Raw genomic sequence first — 25,804 nt, forward strand, 5'->3', positions numbered from 1 at the left:
AGATTTTAAGAATATTAGTTTCCATAGAGTTTGTGTTGTGAAAGTCCATTGGAGGTTTCTTCTTGATGAAATAAATTGATTATAACTGCTCGTAATAAATTGGAAAATTATTTATGACCATTAATTAAATGAAAAATAAAGTTGACTGTACAAAACCTTTCATAAACGAGCGTGCTTTATAATTCAAAAAGTGGATTTATTACATAGATATTAGCTGTGTATGTGTTTAACATAATTTCGACAATTAGTTTTCCATTATCTCAACATTTTACAATGTTTTGTGTAATAACCACTTAATTAAACTTTGCTGCATACTTACTTGCTATTTTATCCAATTGAAAAGATAACAATGTGCTGTGCTGTGCCGTGTGTGTGTGTGTGTGTGTGTGTGTGTGTGTGTGTGTGTGTGTGTGTGTGTGTGTGTGTGTGTGTGTGTGTGTGTGTGTGTGTGTGTGTGTGTGTGTGTGTGTGTGTGTGTGTGTGTGTGTGTGTGATGTTAGGAAATTAAGTGCAGAATTTTGCTGTTGAGGTAAATTACACAACAGTTTCTCATATCTGTGCTCCAGAGACAGCTGCAATACTGTCACAACAGCCGAGCAAGCTTATTACAGCTATAGCTTTATTGATCCACACACACAGAAACACAAACACACAGAAACAAACACAAATACACATACACACCAAGGTATATACTTGAAGTAAGAGACACAACACCTGGCCGCATTCAACTAAGTGCACAAGAAGACACACACACATCTTTGTTGTGTGTGACGTGGAAATGCAGATGTGAAAATTGTTTGCAAACAAACACACACACACACACCAACACCTTTGGTCATTAAGGGCTCCTACCAGTGTGTCGTGTAAGCAGTTTAGTTCCCTGGTGGATCTGTAATATGCCGCTGTGTGTGTGTGTGTGTGTGTGTGTGTGTGTGTGTGTGTGTGTGTGTGTGTGTGTGTGTGTGTGTGTGTGTGTCAGCTGTTTTGTGCCTGTTAAGCCAGAGTTACAGTTTCTTGGTCGTCTTGGGAACAGTTTGTTAGCTGAGGGACGGAGATGTGCTGAAAAATCATTACACAGGACACAGGTTAAAGCGAGAGTTCAGGTTGAGGCTTTCTCGTGCTTTTGTTCTGAAATTCCATTTCTTTCCCTGTTTTCTATTGTAGTCTTGTAATAATTACAATATATTTATTCACTTTCTACATCATCATCTACTCAACTCCATCAACTGCTTGTAGTCAAACCACAAATCCAAAAATCTGATTTCAGTATAGTCTTTTTCATAATAATATTAACATTTTCAAAGACTAAAACCCATCTAAATATGAAAATCTGAATCTAATCCTTATGTCTGAACTGGAAAATGACAAATCTATGAATCCAGTGTGAAAAAGTTGGTGGTTAAATATCTTTTCTCAGCCTGTCAACTCAGTTTTTAATTGTAATGTGTGTTTTTGGCTTGAAAATTTTGGATTTGTATGACTACAATCCTGACATATCTGAATGTGATAATGCTGCCTGATCTCGGTAATGACAGAAATCTGAGAAGAGACGTGTGTGATGTTTAAAATTGAGCTCTTAAATGTCTTTCCTCTACCTGTCTTTTCAAACTCTTCATGTTTGTTTTTGGCTTAATCACATGGATTTATATGACTGAAATGTGGACAAGTCTAAATGGTTCTGAGTCGGTCAATAAGAAAAGGCCTGAATAGAAAGGGCTGTTCAGTCTGCTTCCCCCTTTTTCCTGCAAAAACGGTGAAAAACCTGTCAAGTCTTTTCATTGTCTTCTAGTGAATTTCTAGTTTTCCAAAGAAAATGACCAATTGGCCCAAATGCAGTTTTCCTGAGGTGAGGAAATGACCAAATCCATGTTCAATACACATGATCACTATAGAAAAAACGCTTCCAGTTGCTGTTTCTTTTGGGATCAATGGCCAACACCAGCTAATGAGTGTTTTCAAGAGAATGTCTAGTTTATCAGCCATAATCTTTTCTTTTACTCAACATGTGCCTGTCAGATCATGGATTTGTTTGATAAAAAAGAAAATATCCTGTTGGTGTCTTGACAACCGATCATCCAAAATACTTCACAGCCAACGCTGCTCTACCCAGAGTGCTCAGAGGTCCTTGTGCCGAGTTTGAAGTCGATCTGATGACAGACGGAAGAAAAGAAGGATGGAAAGACATGTGATTTCTGTATTAGTGAGAAGTACTGGAAAGATGAAAGAGGGAAACTGAGACAGAGGAAATGGAGGGAGAGATACGAGGGCGAAAGAGAAAGGACCCAAGGAGGAGAGAGAGGCTCTGCAGCAGCTGGAGTTGATTTCTCAAGGAGTGACGGGGAGATGCAGGAAACTGCACCATCCCCTCAAGCACACACACACACAGACACACACACACAGACACACACACACACACACAAACACACACAGACACACACACACACACACACAAAAACACACACGCGCACACACACACACACACACACACAGACACACATCTACGAGTCTTCTTTCCTTTTAACCTTGCACAACCCCAGAGTCACAGCAGCAGAATCCCCCCCTTATAAACGCTCATTGTTGGGTTTTTCCTCTCATCAGTGTTGCTAAATTTGCTCCTTGCTCGACTCTGTTACACTTCAAAAAGCAACACAGGGAGGAAATAATGAAAAATACCTGTGTGTGAGTGTGTGTGAGTGTGTGTGAGGGCAATTCATTACAGCGATATTGATCTGCTCAGAGGAGAAAGCTCTGAGGTTACTGCCGCCGCTGGTTCCTTTTGGTGGCCACGACGGCGTTTTGATTTATGATGAGTCAGCAGGATTTTATTTGGCTATAAGCTTCTGGAAAAAATAAATGAACGTATGTTCTATGGAGGCAGCCATGTTTTTTACAGGAGCCCAGACTGGACAAACTAAACACCTTTTGGTTGTTTTTTGACAACTGAAGGCTACCTCATGTTTGGAAGGGGAGGGTGAGGTGAGGGGTATTCTGCTACAATATCCATCTTCACCACAAGGGGTCACTAAATCTTACACACTGAACCTTTAACCTGTTAATAAACTAACTGCTGCTTGAGGTAAATATGCCTGATCCTTTCTTTTAGTGAGACTCACCGGTGTGAATGTGTAAAAACAGAAAGTAATGAAAAACACCACGTTTGCTCTTCCAGCTTAACCCAGACAAATAAAGGTTAATGAAAAAACGGGCCCTTAAACTGAATGTGTAATTTCCGCAGAAGGCCATGGGGTGTGTGTGTCTGTCGCTAATGTATCTGCGCTCACCACACTCTCACAGGAAAACCTTGTAAGTATAATTATGCATAAGAAACCGGCTGCACAAGCTCCTTAACACGAACAAGTGATTCTTCACAGTGAATCAACAGTTGTGGAGAGTTCTCAGTGAAATTAATGGAAATATGAATATGGATCAAAGTGCTGCTTTTGCTGCTCCGTCAGCTTTTCCTCTTTTTTTTTAAGAGAGGCATTGCAGCACTACAGACCTACTTTCACCCTCCTGCATATTGCACCTGAGCCTTCTGGAGAACTGCTGTGATCACGGAGAAACTCAGACAGTAAATGTTTGTGTCGCTGCTTTTATCCTTCCTCTCTGGTCGTTAGGGAATGAAATCTTTACATTTGCTTTGAAAAATAAGAAATTTCACTTGAAAGTGTTAACCAAGGTTCATGTCTTTGTGAGGTTGGTTACATTAGATCCGGTTCATTTGGGTTTCACAGTGTAATTTAGAGAGCAGACTAAACAATGTTGCATCAAATTCTTTTATTCTGTCGTCACCTACGTGGGCTGCGTCTACCTAGACCTGACATCGATTGTATTTTTAGACAGGTTTGGAGTCACACACACACACACACACACACACACACACACACACACACACACACACACACACACACACACACACATACACATACACTCCTTTTCATGACGGTTGCTCGAGGTCTTTGCCACATGAACGTAAGCATGTTGTTTTAGGATATTTGCTGAAACGTCAGATGCTGTTGATTTTACTTTAGAGGAAAACTTGTCTTGAGGCCTCGTGAGTTTGTCGGAGGAAATCTTTTGAATTTTTTTTCAGGACTTAACAGTCTTACTAAATCTCAACATCCTCCAGCAGCTCATCTTTGCTCTGAGGTGTTTTTTTTAACAGGACTTTGTGTTCTTTCAAATTTGGGGCAACACGTTTGACTATGTTTCTCTTGGAATTTGACTTTGTTACAGACGCACAAAAAGTCAAGTCTGGCCACAGGCAGTTCCTCATGCAAAGGTCAGAGGTCACGAGAGCTTTCCCGATCGTGTCCACATTTTTGTGACAGGCGGCGAGGATCAGACAGAGGAGAGAATATTTGACTTACCTCTGTATGGATGCACATTCTCTTTGTAATATTTGATTTGATATAAACACACTGTTAAAACTGCAGTAGCACAGAGAAGTAATAAAAAAAAAATCAGCGGGGGATAATTTATGAATCAGTAGGATGTGGTAACAGCAGATTGATGACATGGGTGATAGAGCAATAGAGGTTTTACCGTTTGACTAAGCTGTAACTGACAAGTGTAATTTATTTTTTTTCAACTTGCATTTATCAAGCTATTTTAGAGCCAATTTAGATCCCAATGAACTCCACTCTCCCAAAGCAGACGAACACACACACACGCACACACACACACACACACACACACACACACACACACACACACGCACACTACTGTATTAGCATCATACATCTTCATTAGTGTCCAGTCATATCTCTGTTCTTCTCCCACTTTGTGGCTCCAGTTTCTTTGTTTCTCCCTCATGAATGTTAAAATCTACGAGTATTAACACTCTGTCATATTTAGGCGTAATGACTGAGAGACGCTCAGAGGATTGTTTAGTCAAATTTCCAGTTAATCATGGATATGCTTGCTTAACCTCGCGCAGGAAACAACTTTGGAGGAGAGAGAGGAAGGCGCGCGTGACAAATATGACTCAATTTCCATTTTATTGCAATGAGTGGAATTTATGGCAATAATTTCTCCTGAGTGATGGGGAGTTTGAAGACAAATCAAAGGAGAAACACAACCTCTGATCTGTTAGGTTGGTGGAAATATTTCACCTGTAAAATGAAAGTTGAATTGTTTTCGTTAGATCAACTAAATAGATAACAAATATTTATGACACATAGTCATCTTTCTTTCTGTAGCCACATTTGTCAGTAACCATTTTGAGATTTATACCCAATAATTCTCCAAAGTGAGTGCAATGATTATGCTTAAAGTATTATCATGACAGTTCAATACATATAGAAACACATCTGTGCTTAAATAGCGATTTATTAAAGATGTAATGTTTGTAAGACAAAGAAGCTTTTGCCATTGAAACACCAAATCAAACAACATAAACAGTTGGTTCTGAAACTTCTTAGTGGCATCTAGCAGTGAAATTGCACTTAGAAACTCTGTAGTCTTCTTTAGTCTGTAGGAGAACCTCGAGTGGCCTTCAGCTAAAAAGAAAAATGACATAACGCCTCCCCAGAGAATGTTTGCCTGTGTCCATTCTGGGCTACCGTACAAATATGGCGGTCCAACATGGTGGACTCTGTGGAGGAGGACGCACTCTCAGATATAATGAGCTCATTTTAAAGTAATGCAAGCACAATGACAGTTTCAGGCCTATAACTATTATAAATATACTGTAAAATTGAATTAAATGAATGGCTCAATTTCTTCCAATAGCTCACACTGGTCGTAAATATCTTAGGAGTATCTTCTTTGTAGCTGCACTTAACCACATTAACATTACATTTATTGCTACCTGGCAGAAAAACACCCTGACAATGCTTATATACTTTAATGTTTAGCATGTACAATGTTCACAATGTAAGCATCCTACTATTTCCTACCATTACTATAGTGGTAATATCAACTCGTTTCTCTATGAGTCATCTCTCAGAGATTATGAGTTCAAGTGGCTCCAGTAAACTGATATTATTGTTTTTTATAAATTTGTAAATTGAGTTTTCGAAGCTCATGAATCTCGGCACACGTCGAGGTGCTCACTCACTGGTATCGACGACCGCCTCCATCAGCCTCACGTGGTTATTTATAGTCCCAGGATTTTTCCTTTTGGAGCGGAGGAAAACTTATTTCCCTTTTAAATATTCCGCTCACGCTGTGTGTCTGAACGATCTGACATCTCACTCCTGAGTTGTTTTGCCTTCCAGACAGATTAGTGGGGCCAGCGATTTGAAAACAGGCACAATGACCTCCATAAATAAGTTCAAGTAGTTGGATGAAATCTGTTTGATTACAGTCCTTTTTCCCCTCTGCCTTTCTGTTTGGTTACGAACACCTTCTCAGATAATGTTTAATCAAGCTGCTGTGTTCAGCAGACATTCATCAACACAATGCTCCACTTTCCTCTTTTATCAGAGCAAAATGTCATGAACTGGGCTCAGATTTCTTCTTGATGGAGTCTTTACTCACTCAACCAAAGGCTAACTAGCTAATTAGATCTGGGGCTACCTGCTGTGTTTGCCCGAGAGGGAAACGGAAATTTAATAACGGCGATAAAAGTGCAGATTTTTGGGCGATAATTGTGCTTTCAGTCTGTGATAACATCTACATGAATTCTCTGCTGCATGTGAGAAATATATGTGTGTGAATAAGTGTTGATTATTACAATTTATGGAGTATGGTACTTTTCATACCAAAGTTAAAGCTTCCTTAACTTTAATTTGTGCTTAATACTAAAGGTATAAGGTGTTTATCTTTTACAAAATGATAGATAATAAATGTATTGATTAATTGTGTGGATAATTCATATCAAAGGTTCTGTTCTTGCTGTAACTTAAATGAACATATTTTTAGTAAAATAGAATTTAAATATATTGTTAATACACAACATTGTAAAGTCCAGTATATTATATATAATTGATTGTATTGACTATACTATTACTATAGCATGCCTTCATCACTGCAATACTTGTGAATGGAAACAATGAGAACTCCTTCTCCTTTTCTTTCACATATTTTGTGAATATCTGGTTCAAATTTAATTATATTTAGTTTTTTTTAGCAGCTGAAAGGATAATAGTCGTCTGAAAACCGTCTGCAATGTCCTTGGTGAACATCTCTGCCCAGATAACTTTATCGGTATTTCGCAGTTTGCAAATATCTGCTTCATCTCTAAGCTGCAGCACTTTTATAGTCCTCATTGGATGGAACAATGACTCTCTAGAAAATCACTGATGGGCCATTCAACCACTTCCCAGACAATTCCTGCTGGGACATACAACATTATATCCTTAATGTAATTCAGGCCAAATTTAAACCAAATACTCTGAAATTATGCAAAAGTACTTCAGTGGGACTTTTCTGTGTTTCGGAGGTATTTTTATGCCCAAATTGAAAATACGCTTACGATCAGGTGGATATAAATTAACATATTGACTAATGGGGAGACGTAATAAGAGTGAAGGAGTAGAAGAGAAAAGAGTGAAAGAGATGGACAGAGTTCCACAGAGAGAAGCGTGTACAGGAATAATGTCCGAGGGATTCAGCCTCAGTGTAAGTTTAGTGCTGTTACATGACTTTCTGGCTGATGTCAAGGACTGGATGTTCCAAAATCTCCTCTCCTCCAAAACTGGGATTATTTGGGGGAAGGAAGAAAAGCTTGAATGACTTCAGTCTGTCCTCTGTTTTTTTTGTCGCATGCACTCGCTCCTCTCTCCGTCTCTCTTAATCTCTCTCTTCCTCTCTGTCCCCTCCTCTCTGTACTCCGTCTTTTTGTCTTTGCTTTTTATCTCACAGAAGAAGTTATAGTTGTATTTGGGCCCAGTCACCTTGAGGCAGAGAGTGGGGAGTTTGAGTACATCTGCTTTGGGATTGTCTACACAGTTTGAATGCCTACGTACTGGAATAGTTTCCACAGTTTGTTTGTTGGTTAGCATGATTACGCAAAAACTACTCAACCGATTCCAACGGAATTTTTTGTGGAGGGTTGGAGCACGACCCAAGGAGAAACAAATACAATTTCAGTGTGGATCTAAATCAGGTGGCGGATCCAGGAATATCTTTTTCATTTTCTTTGACTTTTCGGAGAGTAAATTCATGGCTGCTGACGAAAAAAATCTGGCATATTAAGGGGACGGATATGAGTGTGTCCAATTTCATATGCCTGACACACAGGAGGCTGATATGATAGGTAATTATTTTTATTTTAATATTCCTGCCTCTTTGTGAGAGCATTAAATGCGTTTTTCTGCTGTTAATATTTTTTAGTCTTGAATGGCTGACCTTCAAGCTTTTAAAATGTATTCAAGAGCATTGCATTTGCATCAAGAAATACTGTAAACTAATACTGTATTTACCAGTGAGTGCCTCACACAACACATGCAGGCAAAGCGAGACAGGGCAGGTCGTGGAGGTCTCGTCATGACTTGGCAGTCGCCGCCCTGACAAGCCTCAGAGGACACTTTAAAAACACTCGTCAGGAATAATGTAGAGCAAAAGAAGTGACAGGTGAAGGACATGTTGGACGAACTGTATCAACAGGTCACCTCTCTCTCTTTTGCTGCTCATCCGACCCATGTTCACCTTCTCCTCCTACTTCCCAGCACTGACTCCATCTGCGTGTCACAGCAGAAATGTTCAGTTCTGGTGAACATATGTCTCAGATTTCTGAAGTGGTTTTCCTCTGTTGTAGCTCATCTGCGTCATGGTTTGACTTGTTGTTGCTTTCTAAGATGCCTCTCTGCCGGCCGCAATCATAAAATGTGGTTATCTGAGATAGCTAAGCGTTTCTGTCCCCCCACCCCCTGACCTCTCTCTCATCAATAAGTCGTTTCCGTCCGCAGGACACTGATGTTGTTTTTTCGTTTTTCCACATCGTTTTGAGCAAAAGCTCAAGAGACAGTTGGAAATCCCAGGAGATCCACAGTTTCCTAAAATACTTACGCCAGCCGATGTGACACGAAAACAATCGTTTCACGGTCAAAGTTAATAAAGCTGCTTTCAGACAGGCACTGAACTTTGGATATTTTCTTGAAATTATCCGGAGGGGCTGTACTTGGGAACACAAATCTCTGAGTCTGTTGGTTTTGACAGTCTCTGCAGATTTTCTTGCCCGCCCCTGGTGTAAAACTGTGGAAATGCCCAAAGGAGCCCATTTGAGTTCTTGGCAACTACTGTAAATAAAGCAGAGCGTTGAATGATGCAGAGCAACAAAGCCTCACTTGTAACATCTGATCAGCATCAGCTGTTCCATTCATGCTCGACTGCTCTTTTCTAATTTGCAACTTTTAACATCTTAAGATATTCGAGAAAGTGTGAGGACCTGAGTCTTCTCCCTATTGCTACACACTTTGCTGCCTCAGTTCCCTCGACCACCTGAATCTCGTTCTTACAGGCTCCATGTTTGGTGCCGATGATTAATGCAATAAAGATGATGGTCATGTATGTTTGTTGAGGGAGATCAGTTGTCACCGTTGAATCCTTGTTGCTGCAAAGGTTCTTTAAGGATTCCCTCAAAGAGCAGAGTCTTATCTGCAAAACCTATAAAGCTGTAAAAGCATGTGCAGAGAAATTCTCAGTCTCTTGACACGTCGCTGACTGAGCTGCCTGTGTGGCCGCCTTCAGTCAGAAGTGTTCGAGATGTGACAAAATGTTCCTCGGTTCTTAGACAGATTACGAGAGAGACTTTCAGATAAAAACTCTGGCTCCTTTTCAAACGTTTCGCTGCCAACGATTGAAATTAGCAGAGCATTTGCACACGGCCACACACGTCTGAGGGGAGATTATGTGTGCTCTAGAAGATATGACAAGAGGTCGTATACCCGACAAATACAGGCTCAAATCCCAACTACAGCACAGCACAGCACAGCACAGCCCACACAAACACACACACACACACGTTGGTTCATCTATTCTAGTGAAGACACTCATTGGCATAATACATTCCCTAGCCCCTTACCCTAACTTTAACCATCACAAGTAACTGCCAAACCCTAACCTAATTCTAACACAAACCCTAAAACAAAGTCCTAACCTGTGTAGGTTCTAGGCTCAAAATGGTCCTCACAAAGATATCAGGACAAGTACAGACACGCACACATTGAAGGAGCACTGGCATGCACAAAGCACAGAGGGTTTAAAAAAATTATTAGCTAAAGTTGCTTGGGTTATGGTCGATGTTCTAAAAGCCCTATGCAATACAACTTTAATAGCACTGGCAACAGGGTACACACACACACACACACACACACACACACACACACATACACGGAGAGAGAGAGAAGGGGCGGCGAGACATTTTCTCTTCCCTTATTTGCAATGTCTGGTTTCTCCGTCTCCTCCACTTTTGTTCTCTGTCTCTCCTCTTTCTTCATCTTCATAACCGGCTCCGTAGCCGAGGGCTACCGGCGGAAATACAGCTCCTCACTCATAAAACCACTGAAAAACACACAGGCAGTTATTGTTCTGTGTGAGCGACTGTCAGCGAACTGACAAACGACACAGAATTAGTGCCTCACAGACACAGATCTTGACATCAAAAGTGTCGAGCCTGTGTGCGTGTGCTTGTGTGTGTGCTCGTGCAAGCAGACGTGCATGTTTGTGTCTCTTACATGTCGTGAAATGAGATAATAATATTAAGTCAAACATACTCTGTTGTGTTTCAGCATGTGGCCTGTATTTGTGTGTGTGTGTGTGTGTGTATGTGTGTGAGGAAGAAGAGGGGTTATAAATGTGTGTGTCTGTGTGTGTGTGTTGTGTGCGTGCAGCGCCTGAGGGCTTTGTTCTGTACTGGTGCAATAAAAGACACATTAGAGAAAGAGAGAGATTACAGAAAAAAAAAAAAAAAAAACATTATCAGCCATAAATGGTGTTTCTTTTTTTTCATCTCATAGAAAAAAAAACAATAAATCTGTGTGGGTGTGAGAAGCAACAGAGCAGAGTTTCACATGATGCATCTGCCTGGAAATCCTGGAAACGCAATGATCCACGGCAACATACACATTTTTTGGGGGGACATTGAGTTTGTTGTAATGCGGCAAACAAATATTTTGCAGCCCTGTCACACGGTTGAAGTTTGTACGAAAAAGAATCAAGCGGAAGAAGAAAGAGTGAAAAAGAGGGATGAGAGGCGTAAAGATCAGGAAGAGAAGAAAGATTGGAGGAAAGAACACAAGGGTTATTGTTGTGTGTATGTATTGAGTTGAGGGTAGACCCAGTTTCCCCATCATGCTTTAGACTTTCCTCCCCCTCTGAGTGTGTGTGTGTGTGTGTGTGTGTGTGTGTGTGTGTGTGTGTGTGTGTGCGGCAGGTGTGTGTGTGTGTTTTAGAGGTGATGAACAGACAATAGCTTCCCAATTGGAAAGAATTCAATTTATACCCAATCTATCTTCTGCGTCTGACTCTTACACACACACACGCATTCTGTACGACAGCTCTTACGCTGGGGGTCAACCCTCTGTGACCTCTGCCTGTTTCCTCTTACCTGCGTGTCAGTCATATGAAATTAGACCGACGACGCTGCTCTGCCTCAGCTCAGAGATCTTGTCCCGTTCACTATCCAGCAGCTACGTTGGAGAATGAGTTTTCCCCCCCCCCAAAATGCAGGGTGAACTATTACAGACCAGGCTGACGTGTTTACTGATGTGTTCCACAGTAAAGTTAAGCTTAAAGGTGCAGTGGAACGTCACAGGTGCAGAGGTTGTAGAGATGATTTAAGTCTCTGAAGGAAATTCCTGATTTATTATAATTTGCATCTTGTTTTTGAAGCGATCGAAGACCCCTGTGGTTCATAAAATCATTATACTCAACAAGTGAGGTGAGATCCAGGAACATGGTGCCATTACAAACATGAGCAATCAGACAGTCACCTTTATTCATCTGTTAGGTACTTCATTTATTAAAGAGCATCAGTGGATGTAGTATAAATATATTAAAACAAAATAGAAAGAGAAATCAACAGTGGAGCTTCTTAAATAATTAAATAGTGTTAAAATGGCGACTCGAGGAGAGTCCAGAGCAAATGGCAAAAATGTCTATTGACAGGTTCATGACAGATAACTGGATGCCACTTCATTCCAATGAAAGTTGTAGTTTGTCTTGGTTGCTTGTGTTCTGTAAATAATCATGAAAAACTACAAACATTTTGGGATACAGGTGCTGCCATCTTGCACTGGTGACATCGTGTGGAGCCAGAGTCTGTGCTGAGGAGTGGAGCTACATTAGCAAAGGTCCAAATGATACTAAACTCACTGGAAAATCTAACACTTCAACAAACATCAGTGTGACATGAATTACACAAGATCTCTAAATACATCCACGGAGAACACAAACCAGCCGTCTGGTTTGACTTAGACGTGTAGAGCTGCTATATTTGTGCTCACGCTTGTTTTTTTCCTGCCGAATGAGGGATGAGCCCTGACATTTTCAATTTCTGTTTTACCTCAAAATAAAGTGCTTCAGACTGTTGGTTTGTTTGTAATTTGTCTGATCATCTAACTGCTCAATCCTTCTTCTACCGCTGCTGCTTCTCTCTGCTCCCGAAATATGGCACCAATTGTCTTTCTTACTGATTTCTCCCTTTTCCACCATTTCCCTCATTCAACGTTAGAGTCTGAAAACAGAGGGTGATGCACAGTGTGTCCTATATGTTGTGCTGAGCATTATTTTTTTCATGCTGAACTAGATACAGATTCGAGCAACTCTTGTCATGTGGGCATTAAAGTGAAGTGAACTGTGACGCTTACTCAGTGTGTGGTTTTAGACTTTATAAATAAAATAGACTTGGCTTCACTTTAGTTTCCTGCACTTCAATGTTACCATGTTTCCACATCCAAGTGGTTACTTTAATGAGTACAGTGTGAGGATGACTGATGGACGTGATGCAAGAATAAGACGTGTCCCTTCATAATGACTTCATATTATGCAGCTTCGGAGGTAAAGGATCTTGCTGACGAGCTGTGTTGCCGTGTGTGCGTGCGGTTGCTGCTGGATGTCCTCTTCCTCCAGCCCTCAGCAGACAGACGTGTACCCAGGGAGTCACCCCCCTATACTGGCTGTCGGTGCAACAGCCTCCTCTGACAGGCCGGGGGGTCAAACCACTGTCACTCACTGTGATACAGAGAGAGAAAGAGAGAGAGAGAGAGAGAGGGAGAGAGAGCAAAGTGAATATACAGAGGAGAGATAAGTAGAGAAGAGAGGGAAAGTGAAAAGAAAGGGCAAGAGGAAAGAGAGATGAGAATCCAAATGAATCTTCTTCACCCAGCGGACAGACTGTCAAGATCTCTCTCTCGCTCTCTCTCTCTCTCCCTCTGCGTGTGTGTGTGTGTGTGTGAGTGTCTTACCTACTAATTGAAATGCGATGAGGTGTGAAACACCCCTTTAAAAGACCTATCACCGTGAGTGAGGCTAAATATGTGTTAGGTGGGGTGTACGTGCATGAGTGTGTGTGTGTGTGTGTGTGTGTGTGTGTGTGTGTGCGGTTGTGTGTGCGGTTGTGTGTGTGTGTGCACGTGCAGAATGCCCATTTACTCATTCTGAGCACAGACATAATAAAGTGTGTGATTGTGTGTGTGAGAGCATGTTAAATGCAAATGTGTGCGCGCCATGCTCATGTAGTGATGTACCTGTTTGTACGCGACACATCAATATGTAGCGATAACATTTATGCTAATGTGCGTTTGTAATGTGACGTGTAATGTGTCACAGTATCATCATATACAAGTGATGTGCATGTGATGCAACAATAAGGCATGTGTGCAAAGCGTTTGTGGGTGTGGGTGTGTGCGTGTGTGTGTGTGTGTGTGTGTGTGTGTGTGTGTGTGTGTGTGTGTGTGTGTGTGTGTGTGTGTGTGTGTGTGTGTGTGTGTGTGTGTGTAATTTCATTTTGCTGTCTCAGCCTCTTGTTAAGGAACCATTTAGAGCTCAGGTTGAGTTTCCTCAGCGCCTCCTGACACTTCTTCTTTCCTCCTCACTGCCTCTCTGACTTCCACCATCTTTTCTCCATCTCCGTCTCATTATCTTTGTCTCCTCCTCGCTCTGGATTCTCTCATCCCCCCTCTCTCTCTCTCTCTCTCTCTCTCTCTCTCTCTCTCTCTCTCTCTCTCTCTCTCTCTCTCTCTCTCTCTCTCTCTCGCTCTCCTCTCCCTCTCTTCCTGTGTGGTTACTTTACTACTGTTTTCCACAACCTTGAAAACACTCCTCTGCAGCTCTAGTCTTCACAGCTCTGCAGCCTCTTCATAGTTTTTAAGTGACCTGGAAGGAAACATGTAATATGATCCTTTGATAGGAAAGAGATGGGCAAAGATCTGAGACCCCTTGAGTTCAGTTACTTGTGTGAAGTCATTCAATTTTATTTCTCCTAAAATAAAGTTTCCAAAAATGAATGAATAATGAAATAATATTAACTTTCTAGGAAACAATCTAGACCCACAAAAAAAGGCAAACCCACTAATCTCAGTGGTTACTGTTTAAATTATGCAGCATAATAAATTAAGCAGAAATATCAGTGGGTTTAATTTTTTGGTAAAGCAGCCGGTGTGAATTCCGCTTTACAGTGGAATGTTTTGGGCTAATTACTAAAACAGTTATGGCTGCTGATCCCCCAGGAGCACACAATGTGTATGTGTGTGTGTGTTAGTGGATATAAGTGAGTTTATGAGCGGGTCCCTGCTCTCATGCATGGAACCTTTGTGCTGCAGGTGTTTGCATATAGATGCCTGTGTGTGTGTGTGTTTAAGAAACCCTCTATATGTTCCCTATAAGATTACTGAACCGTGATATTACACTCAAAGCTTATATACATATTCATATAGCTGCACACACACATACACACTGACACTAAAAGTCACTTACCCTCGAAGGCCCCATTAAACTGATGCTGTGATATCATCATGCATAAATATCCATATTTTTTTGAAAATGTTCATATAGTGTTTGTTTTTCCAGGAAAGGTAAACATGTTGCAGGTCTCAGCCTGAAGCATGAGGGGCAGTTTTTGTGAGCGTGACAATTGTGGGGTGTGTGGAAATATACCAAGCAAAATCCAATATAATAAAGTTTTATCTCATAACTACAACGAAGAAAAGTAAAGTAAAGTCAAAGATTGCTTTTGGGCTGTTTTATTGACTCCTGCAAATGTAGGTCAGCATACTTTCCAGTAAAATAATGAAGCAGCAGTTTATCTTACACAAGCATATCACACAGTTTTGAATCATTTTTACAGTCCAAACTTTTCTCAGTTAGTTTTTTGCTTTGGTCAGGACAAATACAAGACTCTCTGATAAGTTGCGATGTCCGTGTGTAGGTTTGAGTTTCACGGCGCTTCTGCTTTATGCATGATTTAAGGTGAAATCGTAGGGACAGTGTATGAACTATTTAAACCGTCGCCTGCCGAAGGCGAGAAGGTCAGGCATCATGGGAAACAGAAATTAACATATTTAAATGCTTTGGGGCGATAAATAAAATATTCTCTGTGTTTTCTTCTTTTCTTCTCATTGTCGGTGTTTCACCATCTGTCTCTTTCTTTCCTTTATCTGTTTTATGCACACATATAAACTGTCTTTATTATTATCTAGTGTTATATTAATAGAAAATTGAGTTATTTGGTTTATCAGCTTCTTGATTTGTTGTTGTGTCACAGGACCTTTTATTCACAGTGTCACAGAACTGAACAACTAATCACATATTGCACCTTTTTTCTGAATAAAACAATGTAGAAAATGGAAAATCAGTTTGCTCACATCTTGTATTACATGAAATATACTGTACAACAACACATTCTTCTTTTGCATTTAATAATCAATGTTTTAACGTTTAAATGTCTTGCTTTGAGAATGTAGTGTATGTTGTTAGAGCCTTTGATTGTTAACTGTAAGTTTTGGTCTTCAGATATATTGGGGAAGATTTCTCCAATATATCAAAACTTCAGAGTGATCCTCTGGCTCTGAGCTGCTTCTCCGCACACACATTTGAACTGAACCTCTCTGAGCTTTTGATTCTTCCTTTTGATCACTGGACTTCACATAGTGAGCAGTGATCTTCCCTTACTCCTCTGATGCTTTCGGCCATTTGTACAGTGTTTCTTCTTATTTTGAGGCCGAGGGCTCGATCCTCAGGCCATTTGTTTTACTTTTTAGTCCGGTGCCCCAATTAAAGATTCAAAGGCTGCAGAAATAAAGGTCACCTGTCTGAGCGAATGGCTTATGGTGATAGAGGGCAGCTTATGAGATTTCAGGTGATGAGTTTGATCCTTGTGAGGATCAGGGAATTTTAACGTCCAAAATCCAGACGTCTGAAGACTGAAAGCGCTCAGAGAGAAGCTCTCTGATGTCTCCTGGACATCAGAGGACATTACATTGACATATATTACTCTCCAGGTAGATTTGACCTTAACCTAAACCTTAATCTTAAAAAAATAAAAGAAGAAAACACAGAGAATATTTTATTTATCGCCCCAAAGCATTTAAATGTTAATAAAAAAATAAAAAGTCCTCTCCATGAAATTTGATTATTTACAATATTTCATTTTTTAAAATACTGTCAAAATGAAAACAATTCCCATTATGTTACTATGTAAACAAATATAGGTCCTGAATATAAGTAATAACCAGACTACGTGCGCACATACACACACACACACATACACACACACACACACTTAGCCATTATACCATGGAAGACTTTTTTTTAGGGTCCAGTGAATGTTAGAATTAGAGTCATTAGTGGACAAAAGGCAATATAAGAAAATCCATACCTTTAGTGGGAATAGGAGAAAATCAATCACCTTTTAATAGAAGGTCATTTGTCTATATAGGTATACTCCTGGCAGATGGCAGCCAATCGCAGTCAATGGCATCCTCCATGTGGCCAATAGTAATCTAAGCTACACTGTGATAGAGGCCGGCTTCAATTAGACTCATTGAAGCCAGTGAGAGCATTTGATGGTTAAAGCTGTATTATTTCCTGTATTCTTTACCGCTTTCTGTGGAGAGATGGTGTAGACTTGGATTGCAAAGACCTTAAGTCTTGTTTAACAATAACATAAAATAACTATTCAAACACTCACATACAAAAAGACACACAATCATATCAACATACAGACAAAGAGTAGGTATCCATGCAACTGCAATGTGTGTGTGTGTGTGTGGTAGGAAAAACAAGGAATATCAGTAAGTGCTACTGTTCCTTTCCAATTGGCTTCGAGCTAAAATCTGTTCTCTCTCCACTTTTTCATACTGTAATTTAAAAATGTTGACTCCCAGCCAAATTTTAGTTTCGGCGATAACAAGCTGTTACCAAAGGAATAACAACAAATCAAGACAAAGTAGGATTGAGACCGACTTTATGCTCCTGAACCTAATTTTTTCTTTTCCTCTTTCCTTGTACACTATTTAATTGATTGAACCCATTGTGGCAATTTAAGAAAACATGTTCACTCTAAATCAGATAAAAAATGTACTTTTTGTTGCCATGGCAGCAGCCATTTGCGACATTTTGTATCCCACGTGCTTCATGTGTATATACTGTGTGTGTTTTGAGACTAGTTAAATAACACAAGCATTTTCTTTTGTTTATAGTTATAATGGTTATTGTAGAACATTGTAATGTTACAGAAGGGATTAAAAATATTTTTTTGTAATTTATTTAATGGTTAAAAATATTTTATATCACATTGTTGATTATAAGTGATATGCAGTACATTTTAAAGAATGCAAGACTAAATACAGTATGTTCCTGGAAACCAGTTAAGCTCTTAAATAAGATTGATTTGCTGAAGCCTTAACAACACAGGTAATAAACAAGTGGTTGTTTATTTCAGCCTAAAATTGAAATTATGATTCACCACTGCTTGTTTATAATGCATATTTCTTGTGAAATGAGAAAAATAAAGTAAAAAACCCTCCACACAACTTCTTTAAACTAGTTTTTATTTAGGAAGTGAAACAAAATGCCCAGTGTTGTCTTTGTGCTTTACATTGTTTTAAAAATCCTCAGAGGAAGAACTCAAAACAAAGCAGGAAGCTCCAGAAAAACTCATCATCATCATCATCATCATCATCACCGTCAGTTTATACAGATCTGTAGAAATAATCGGACTCCGCAGTCACGTCAGTGCTTATTTACAAGGCCTCTTTCCGCAAAATATTCGAGTTTTCATTCTCTCTAAAAAAAGTTGTGCTGAAGATCCTCACACAAGTTCATTAAAAAATGACACAGCGGGTAGTGAAGCTGTTGATTTACACCTTGTGTCACTTTTACCTTTTTCTTTGATGTTGTTTTTACCCCTTGATTCGTTATCGTAGAAAAAAGAGGAAAGAGGTTGTTATTTCTACACACAAGGCATTTTCTACCTGAATCTAACTCTTTCATTGTGCTACTATCTTTGAAAAAAAACAAAGTTGCGAGATATAATTTGTAAGAGGAAGTGCTTTTATATAAGAATACGTAAACTAGCTTGTGGCTATAGTAGGCTACAGTAGTTCATAGTAGAATCTAAGTGTTTGTCAATGCGCTCTGGTGCTGAAATATCGACCTGAAAGTCTCCACTCCTTTCTCAACAATGCGTGTAATTGCATCGGTAGCCGCCACAACAACCTGACAACAGCAAGAGATGATGGAAAAGAAACAGAGCTGAAATTATGAAGGAGGTTTGATGACCATAGTTGTCTCTGGAGTCATCACAGGGAGTTTGTAGATCAATGTCTTGTGTAAAACCAAGGAGCAAAACTGATCATTTGATGCGATCCAGACAGACAAAAGGTCGATCCCTAATTGTCACCAACTCAGCCGGACTACTGGGAGTCAAAGAAGCACAGCTGTTGTTAAGTTGTGTCACTTATTTGACAAATACAACCAGGAAAATGTCAAGGACCACACTTTCATTGTTTTGGGTTCGTGTTTTCATCCATGTTCCAGCACCAGAGGCCTACGGTAGTACCATCTACTTTCTACAATATTTTAGAATAATAATACGAGGCAGGCAGTGCATAAACCATGTACAAAAAGACCCATCCCTACCCAACCCAGAGCCCTGCATCTAAAAGGAGTCGTGCCATCTGTGTGAATCTCTGGAAGCCCCAACAGCTCCTAAAGCACGTACAGACATAACTGTCAATAACGTAATCATGCCAAGTTATAATTATAACTAGGAGGCAATTGTTTTGGATTAACAAAGCAAAACTGACTCTCTGGCGTCTCTGATTAGATCTTTCTATTCCAAACACTTCACATTCACCAAAGTCGCTGGCTAAGGCCTCTAAAAACCACAACAGTGTCACGGTTCCTTTAAACTTAGAGCTCTTAACCCAACCCTCCTTATTTAACACTAACTTGGTTTGCTAACTCCCTGAAATTTCGTTTCTCATAACTACATTGAATAGTGGTACTTGAACAAATCAAGATGTTACAGGCAGTTATGACCTGTTTCTTCGAAAAACAAAGAAAAACATCATGCATTATTGCTCTCTCAGATATGAACGAAATATTGCCCAAGACAGAATTTTGCTCGACTTGCCTGTTATCTAAGAGGTTTGGCTAAAGATCCCAAAGATTCCTAAAATTGGCATAGATTCCATTAATAGGCTATCATTTTTTGCATGCAGTATTTTTTTTTTCTTACAATTAAAGTGGCGGACAAAGTAAAAAGGTATTCGGTAAATTCAAAAGTGTCAAATGCTTTGGCATATTTGTAACAAAGGCAAAAAACCATAACAAAGTGCAAATTAATACAAAAAAAACATATAAATAAATAAATAAATAGGCAATAAATAGATGTTAAAAAAAGATGTAAACCTCAAAGCTGTATGTGATCCACTGGCAACAAAAGAAAGGTTTGACCTTTTGGGGACTTCAAGACATTTTTAATGTCTCTATCCCCATTTAACATAAAAAACTAAAATTATATAACGTAATACTGAGTTAATAGGAAAACACTGTTTGTTGAGGAACACCCTGGTGGCTCAGTGGGAGTTTTCAGTCATTTGATCCTTAACTGGAAGTCACGTTTGCCTCATTAATTCCTTCTCTCCAATGTAAATTGTCAAGAAAGCACAAAATCCTGTATAATCAGTATAAGTGTGTGTGTCTAGATAAGACATTTGTTCAAAGGAAAATCACATAAAAAACATTATTTCCCATTACACTGGTGTACTTGGCCATGTCTACTATATTATGGCAGGTGTGGACGTTATATTTCCTTCAGTTCAGTGTAGTTGTGTTGTCTCCTTTGACACATTTACAGTACGTAAAGTATATTTTGTTGACTTGCAGAGAAGCATGTACTTCATCTTCTCGTTCGTTCGGTCCGATGTCAGTTCCACAAAAAAGCAGGACACCAGATGCATCCTGGGGTTCTGACGTTTTCGTTTTTAAAAACAAATGCGTAAAATATAAGTTAATTGAATCTCTTTGCAAGAAAATCAAAGATGTGATTCATGCTTTAAACTCCTGTCACAGAAAAAGACAGGGAGGTGGAAGATGGAATTGTGCTTCACCGTTGTTTCGTCATTGGTTGAAAAAAGAGAACAACAAGGACAGATATGGACATAAATAGATCTAGGTTTCTTCAGAAATGATGAGCTAGATGTTCTGTGCTTTATTTATCTTCACAGATTCTCAAAACAGCCTCCGAAGGGGACGTAAATTATCGAAGCAGGTGACAATCTAAATCAGGCGTTGAAAACGTTTTGCTCCAGATAAGGAAATTGGAGACAAAGGAGGAAATGGAAGTGGAATTGTCTTGATGAAAATCTATTTTTGTCGTTTGCCTCACGATCCTCGCAGAGAAAACGCTCCTCCCTTGTAGCGCTCAGGCGTACTGGTCATGTCGTTGGGGGGGAAGCATAAAAAGCAGTAGGTGAGTCCAATTGATCTAAATAAGTAGGTTCAACCCCAGCTGTGCTTCGAGGATCCATCATTCCCCCAACGAGCTCATGGGGGAGAACGCCCCCTTGAAGCACGCGGACTCGTAGTGTTTGTTCAGGTAACTCTTGAGCGCGAAGGTCTTGTCGCAGCGTTTGCACTTGTAGTGTTTGAAGGCCGAGTGCGTCTGCATGTGAGCGCGGAGGTTTGACCGGTCGGCGAAGGCCTTCCCACAGTGTGCACAGCCGAACGGCTTCTCGCCCGTGTGCGAGCGCATGTGGCCCTGCAGCAGCCACGGCCGGCTGAACGCCTTGCTGCACACGTCGCACTTGTGCTTGAGGTCGTGGGTCAGCAGGTGCATGGCCATCGCGGGCATGGACACGTACACTTTCCCGCAGGTGGGGCACTTCTTGGCCATTTTGCTGTCGATGCTCCTGTGCGTCTGCTTGTGCCGGCTCAGGTTGGAGGAGGTGGCGTAGGTTTTGCCGCACTCGCTGCAGGTGTGCCTCTGGATGGCTCCTCGGGGGCTTTCTGCGGCTTTCCTCCGCGATCGCCCGTCCATGATGAAGAAGGCGTCCACTGTGTAGCCCTCGCTAACGGCCGCGTCCCCGTTGATGTAGCCGCCGGCCGAGGACGAGACCTCCGACCTCGGGCTGTCTGGCTGGTCTGAATCTCCATGGATGTCACTGTGGATGTCACTGTGGATGTCACTGTGGATGTCTGCATGGATATCGGTGTAGGTGTTGTTGATGCGGCTGTAGATGATTGACGAGTGGCTTGGGGAGGGTACTTTAGAGATGACAGATGAGTCACCTTCCACCACATCATCGTACGGGTTTGTACTCAGATAGTCGCTGACGTAGCCTGAAGAGACAGAGGAAGAGGTTAATCAATGGGACATGGCAGAGGGATCGATCGGAAATTAGAAACTGATTGTGTAGAAAATCTTTAAAGTGATGCTACATGAGTCAAGTGTCACAGTGACCTCCCGTAACCATAGAGCTGCTTTTCATCTCTGTCCATTTGTTTGTCGGTTGGTTTTTATATTTGTTTGTTTGTTTATAAGCAAGATAACACCAAAAAAAACGAATTTGTATGAAATCATATCATGTGTTTCACTCATTCAGCATATGTAAGTTGTATCATGATAAAATCAAAGAAAGGAAGAAATTAAAGACAATTAAAGCATTTAGGGAAATATGCTAAATGATTATTACACTTCAGTAAACTATGAATCAACCTGGAGTAATAAAAATAGATAAACCTTTACAGGAAAGTATAAGTTTCTATCATCTCAGGGTTGTGGGCTCTGCTGTGTCCAACACGATTCAAAATCTTTCATATAATTATAAAAACTAAATCCACAAATCAAACTCATCCGTCCACGTTCATTCATTATTAAAAACATATTGTCTCCGGATAGTATTACTGATTACAGCCTGCTGTCTCTGGTTTCTAAAATATCAATCGGACCTCCCAGGGATCACATTAACAGAATGCGCATTATGCTTCAGGATGAACTTGTGCCTCTCCATTAACATTAACATCCTCCTGCTGAGAGAGAAGAGTAAGACACAACTATTTTGGAGGCAACATTAAGCAGCAGAGAAGGAGGAGAAGGGGCTGGTGGTATTTATAGTGGTAAGAAAGTGCTTTTATGTCTCTGCCAGCGAGGAGACACTCTCCCCCCGCGAGTGGGAAATCTCTATTTTTCATGGAGGGGTTGAGTGAGCACACTTTCTCCTCATCAGCAGCACCTCTCCTGACAGGTCTACAACCACACAGTCACACCTCACAGCTGTCAAATCCTCAACCCGCTGAGCAACTCTCCCAGCAGCGGGAGTCCCGTGCTTTGCTCAAGGGCACCCTGTCACACTTACATTTAACCGTTTAGTCTCGCTCTGGAGTATATTTGCCCGAGCGATCTGTATGTTACTGCACTGCCAACCTGATGAATTTGCCGACGTGTTACGACGTTAGCTGCTTTATTATTTGCATTAATGGGTTCTGAGCTCAACAGGCTGGAGTCCGAGGGAGACAAGGAGAGACTGGCAGCTAATATCCCACAGCCAGGACTCCTGTGGATCCGTGGCGATCAATAGCTCTCCATTTCAATTAGCACTCTGTGAGCATTTAGACACAGGCTGCAGAGGAGATACTGTTGCTGGTAATATAATTTCATGACGCAGTTCTGAGAAAAGCTCAGAAGTTGATCGATAAAGTGATGAGAAGAAGAGACAGAGACGGAGAGGGGGGGTGGAAGAGAGGAGAGGTGAGGTGAGAGGTGGGGAAGGGAAGGAAGACAGAAAGAGAGATAGATATAGAGGAGATGTGGAGTGGGTGATTTTGGTTGTGGTTTGCTGGTTGTGGACGTTTACTGCTCGTGATGATTAAATATTTTAAATGAAATTTAGACGTCGAGCAGTAGAAGAACAGACAATAAACGGAGGAAGTTAACAGAGAGGAAGTTAGAAAGAGGTTGAGAGAGAGAGAGAAAGAGAAAATCATGAATCATGAATATTCAATCACTGCACTTTGGAACAGGGTACGGTGTGTGTGTGTGTATGTGTGTGTCTGTGAGTTTGTAAAATGATATTGTTTTTAACCCTTATTTAACCAGATAAGTTGACTAACAGCACGAGATTTGCTCGTCCTGCTGAGCTATCAACTGGTGCTGGCTGAAATTGAAGAGCTCCACTGGAGTAGTCACTGCCTTGCTCAAGGGAACAAAAGGACATAAGTAAAAGTCGTACAAAGGGAAACGTCCCGTTACCTTTAAGAAATTGTTGATTCCTCTGGGTTTGAACAATTTTGGAAAGATTTTGTTTCATGTGAGTACACAAGTCAAATAAAAATATAACACAAGTCAGTTTTTGACATTTTAATGAAGAATTGTTGTATTTTAATAAGAGGGAGAGAGTCTGACTCCAATTTGAAATTAATAAAGCAGCCGAAAAAATCCCATCTACAATTTTACCCCCTTCCAGTATATATAGCGTATAATTGGACCTTTTCAATAGATGTGTTTGTTTACTCCTGACTTGTGCATGTGGCTGAGACGCAGGAACAAAAATGAAAAACAACTCCATCCCTACTTTCAGGATCCAAAATGTGAGGGTACAAACACTTCTTCCTCTCCTAGAGTTTCTCTCTATAGTCACTGCCAATTAAACATGACCGTTCCCGTGTATCCTCTTTAGAAAAAGCACTGTTGCGAACTGTAGCTTTGCTGTAGCTGCTGCGGCGTCTCAGCATCTGTGCGCCTTCTTCGCTTGTTTGTTTTTGTCTCCCTCCAACTGTCTCCGTCTCCGTCTCGCTGTGTCAACGATGAATTTGTTTCAAAGTACTTCTGCAGCATTAGAGCTGATGGCTGCTCTAAATGCTTATTAAAGATTAAAATAGTCGGCCAGACCACAGCCGTCCGTCTTTGATGTGTCTTTGAAAAACAGAGAATTAGAGACGGAGAGAGGGACACAGAGACAATGGGAGATGATGAGAAACAGGAACAAGGAGAGAGAGACAGCGAGAGAGAGAGAGAGAGACAGCTGCAAGCTACACTTTAATTTTTGATCCAAACCAGCAACAACTGACACACACTTGTGTGCGTTGGACACTTGTAGGTCACAGACTGTTTCCTCTCTTTCTCTCTCTCTGTCTCTCTCTCTCTCTCTCTCTCTCTCTCTCTCTCTCTCTCTCTCTCTCTCTCTCTCTCTCTCTTTGTCTCTCTCTTCCTCTGTGTGGTTGTGAGTGAGAGAGTGTGTGTCTGTCTGTGTGTGCGTATGCATGCAATGCTGTGCAATCAGCTGTGCAAGCTGCCTGGGAAATGTGCCGAGTTGACAGAAACAAAGCAGTGTGCGTCTGTTCATGTGTGTGTGTGCTCATTCCTGTACTTAGATCTTTGTGAGGACCATTTTAAGCATAGACCTTACACAGTGAGGACATTTTGACTGGTCCTCACTTCTTCAAAGGGCTGTTTGAGGGTTAGGACTTGGTTTTAGGGTCTAGGTTAGGGTTAGGGATTCAGCTTGGATGGTTAAGGTTAGGGTAAGGGGCTAGAGAGAGAGATTGAGCAACAAGCTGCAGTTGCTTCAGTCAAACTCTTGTTATATTTATAACGAGGGATGGCAGTCTCAGTCTTTACATGCTTGCCGCACTGCTGCTGCTTCTGTTGCTGCTGCTGCTGCTGCTGCTGCTGCATGTCTCTGCTCAGTCAGTCATCAGAACACCTGGGATTTCTGCCTCTCACATCTGACCTTGGTACAAAGTGAACACCACCGAGCTGCACTAACCCTGTAACACACTTCTCACTGTGCACTGACGGCCACAATCTCTCCTTTAACTCTTTGAAGCTGCAGTTTTCCAGGCCATTGTGGACAGAAACAAGCTGATTCACACACAACCCACATGCAACATGTTGGTGAACATATAAACACACAATTGCCTATTTACACATCACATGTGGCAAGGAGCAGCACATAGAACAACTTTGATTCCAATATTCTCTTCCCTTTAAATTATGTTTTTGTCTGCACAAATTTCTATCGGTGTCTGTCTCTGTTTAAAGTCCTTGCCTCTAAATCCTCAGAGTTTCTGTTACATGTTGTTTCCAGTTATTATTAATTCTTAACACTGCCAGAACAAAACATAACATCCATGTGAATATGAGACTTTCTTTGCTTAGAAAAACCCGGCAAGAATATCATCGATGCTTGAAATTGAACATTTGACCCAATAATGTCAAGTCTTACTGACTGTGTTGTATTTTGCCTGTGTCCAGGTGCGTGGGAACCATTTACAGTCAATGCAGCAGGGCAATATTATCGAACTCTTGGAGTGAAACTCACAGCTGGTTGGAAAAATTAACCTGACTGATATACCTGGGAAAGGAATGGTGGAGATAATCCCTGTATGTGTGCACTACTTAATGATTTAGCAT

The 25,804-nt window shown here is 40.8% G+C and overlaps 1 protein-coding gene across 1 annotated transcript in view; it reads right to left on the reverse strand.

Moving 5' to 3' along the window:
- Nucleotides 1-20,920: 20,920 nt before the first annotated feature.
- Nucleotides 20,921-25,804, reverse strand: part of LOC133026354 (transcriptional repressor scratch 1-like) — a 5,863-nt gene continuing 979 nt past the window's right edge. Inside the window, exons 2-3 of the mRNA XM_061093243.1 lie at nucleotides 21,639-21,732; nucleotides 20,921-21,578 (exon numbers count right to left, since the gene is read on the reverse strand). Coding sequence (XP_060949226.1) covers nucleotides 20,921-21,578; nucleotides 21,639-21,732 — 752 coding nt within the window. The remainder of the gene's footprint in view (nucleotides 21,579-21,638; nucleotides 21,733-25,804) is intronic.

Source organism: Limanda limanda, chromosome 19 (genome assembly GCF_963576545.1).
Source record: "Limanda limanda chromosome 19, fLimLim1.1, whole genome shotgun sequence".
Taxonomy (NCBI): domain Eukaryota; kingdom Metazoa; phylum Chordata; class Actinopteri; order Pleuronectiformes; family Pleuronectidae; genus Limanda; species Limanda limanda.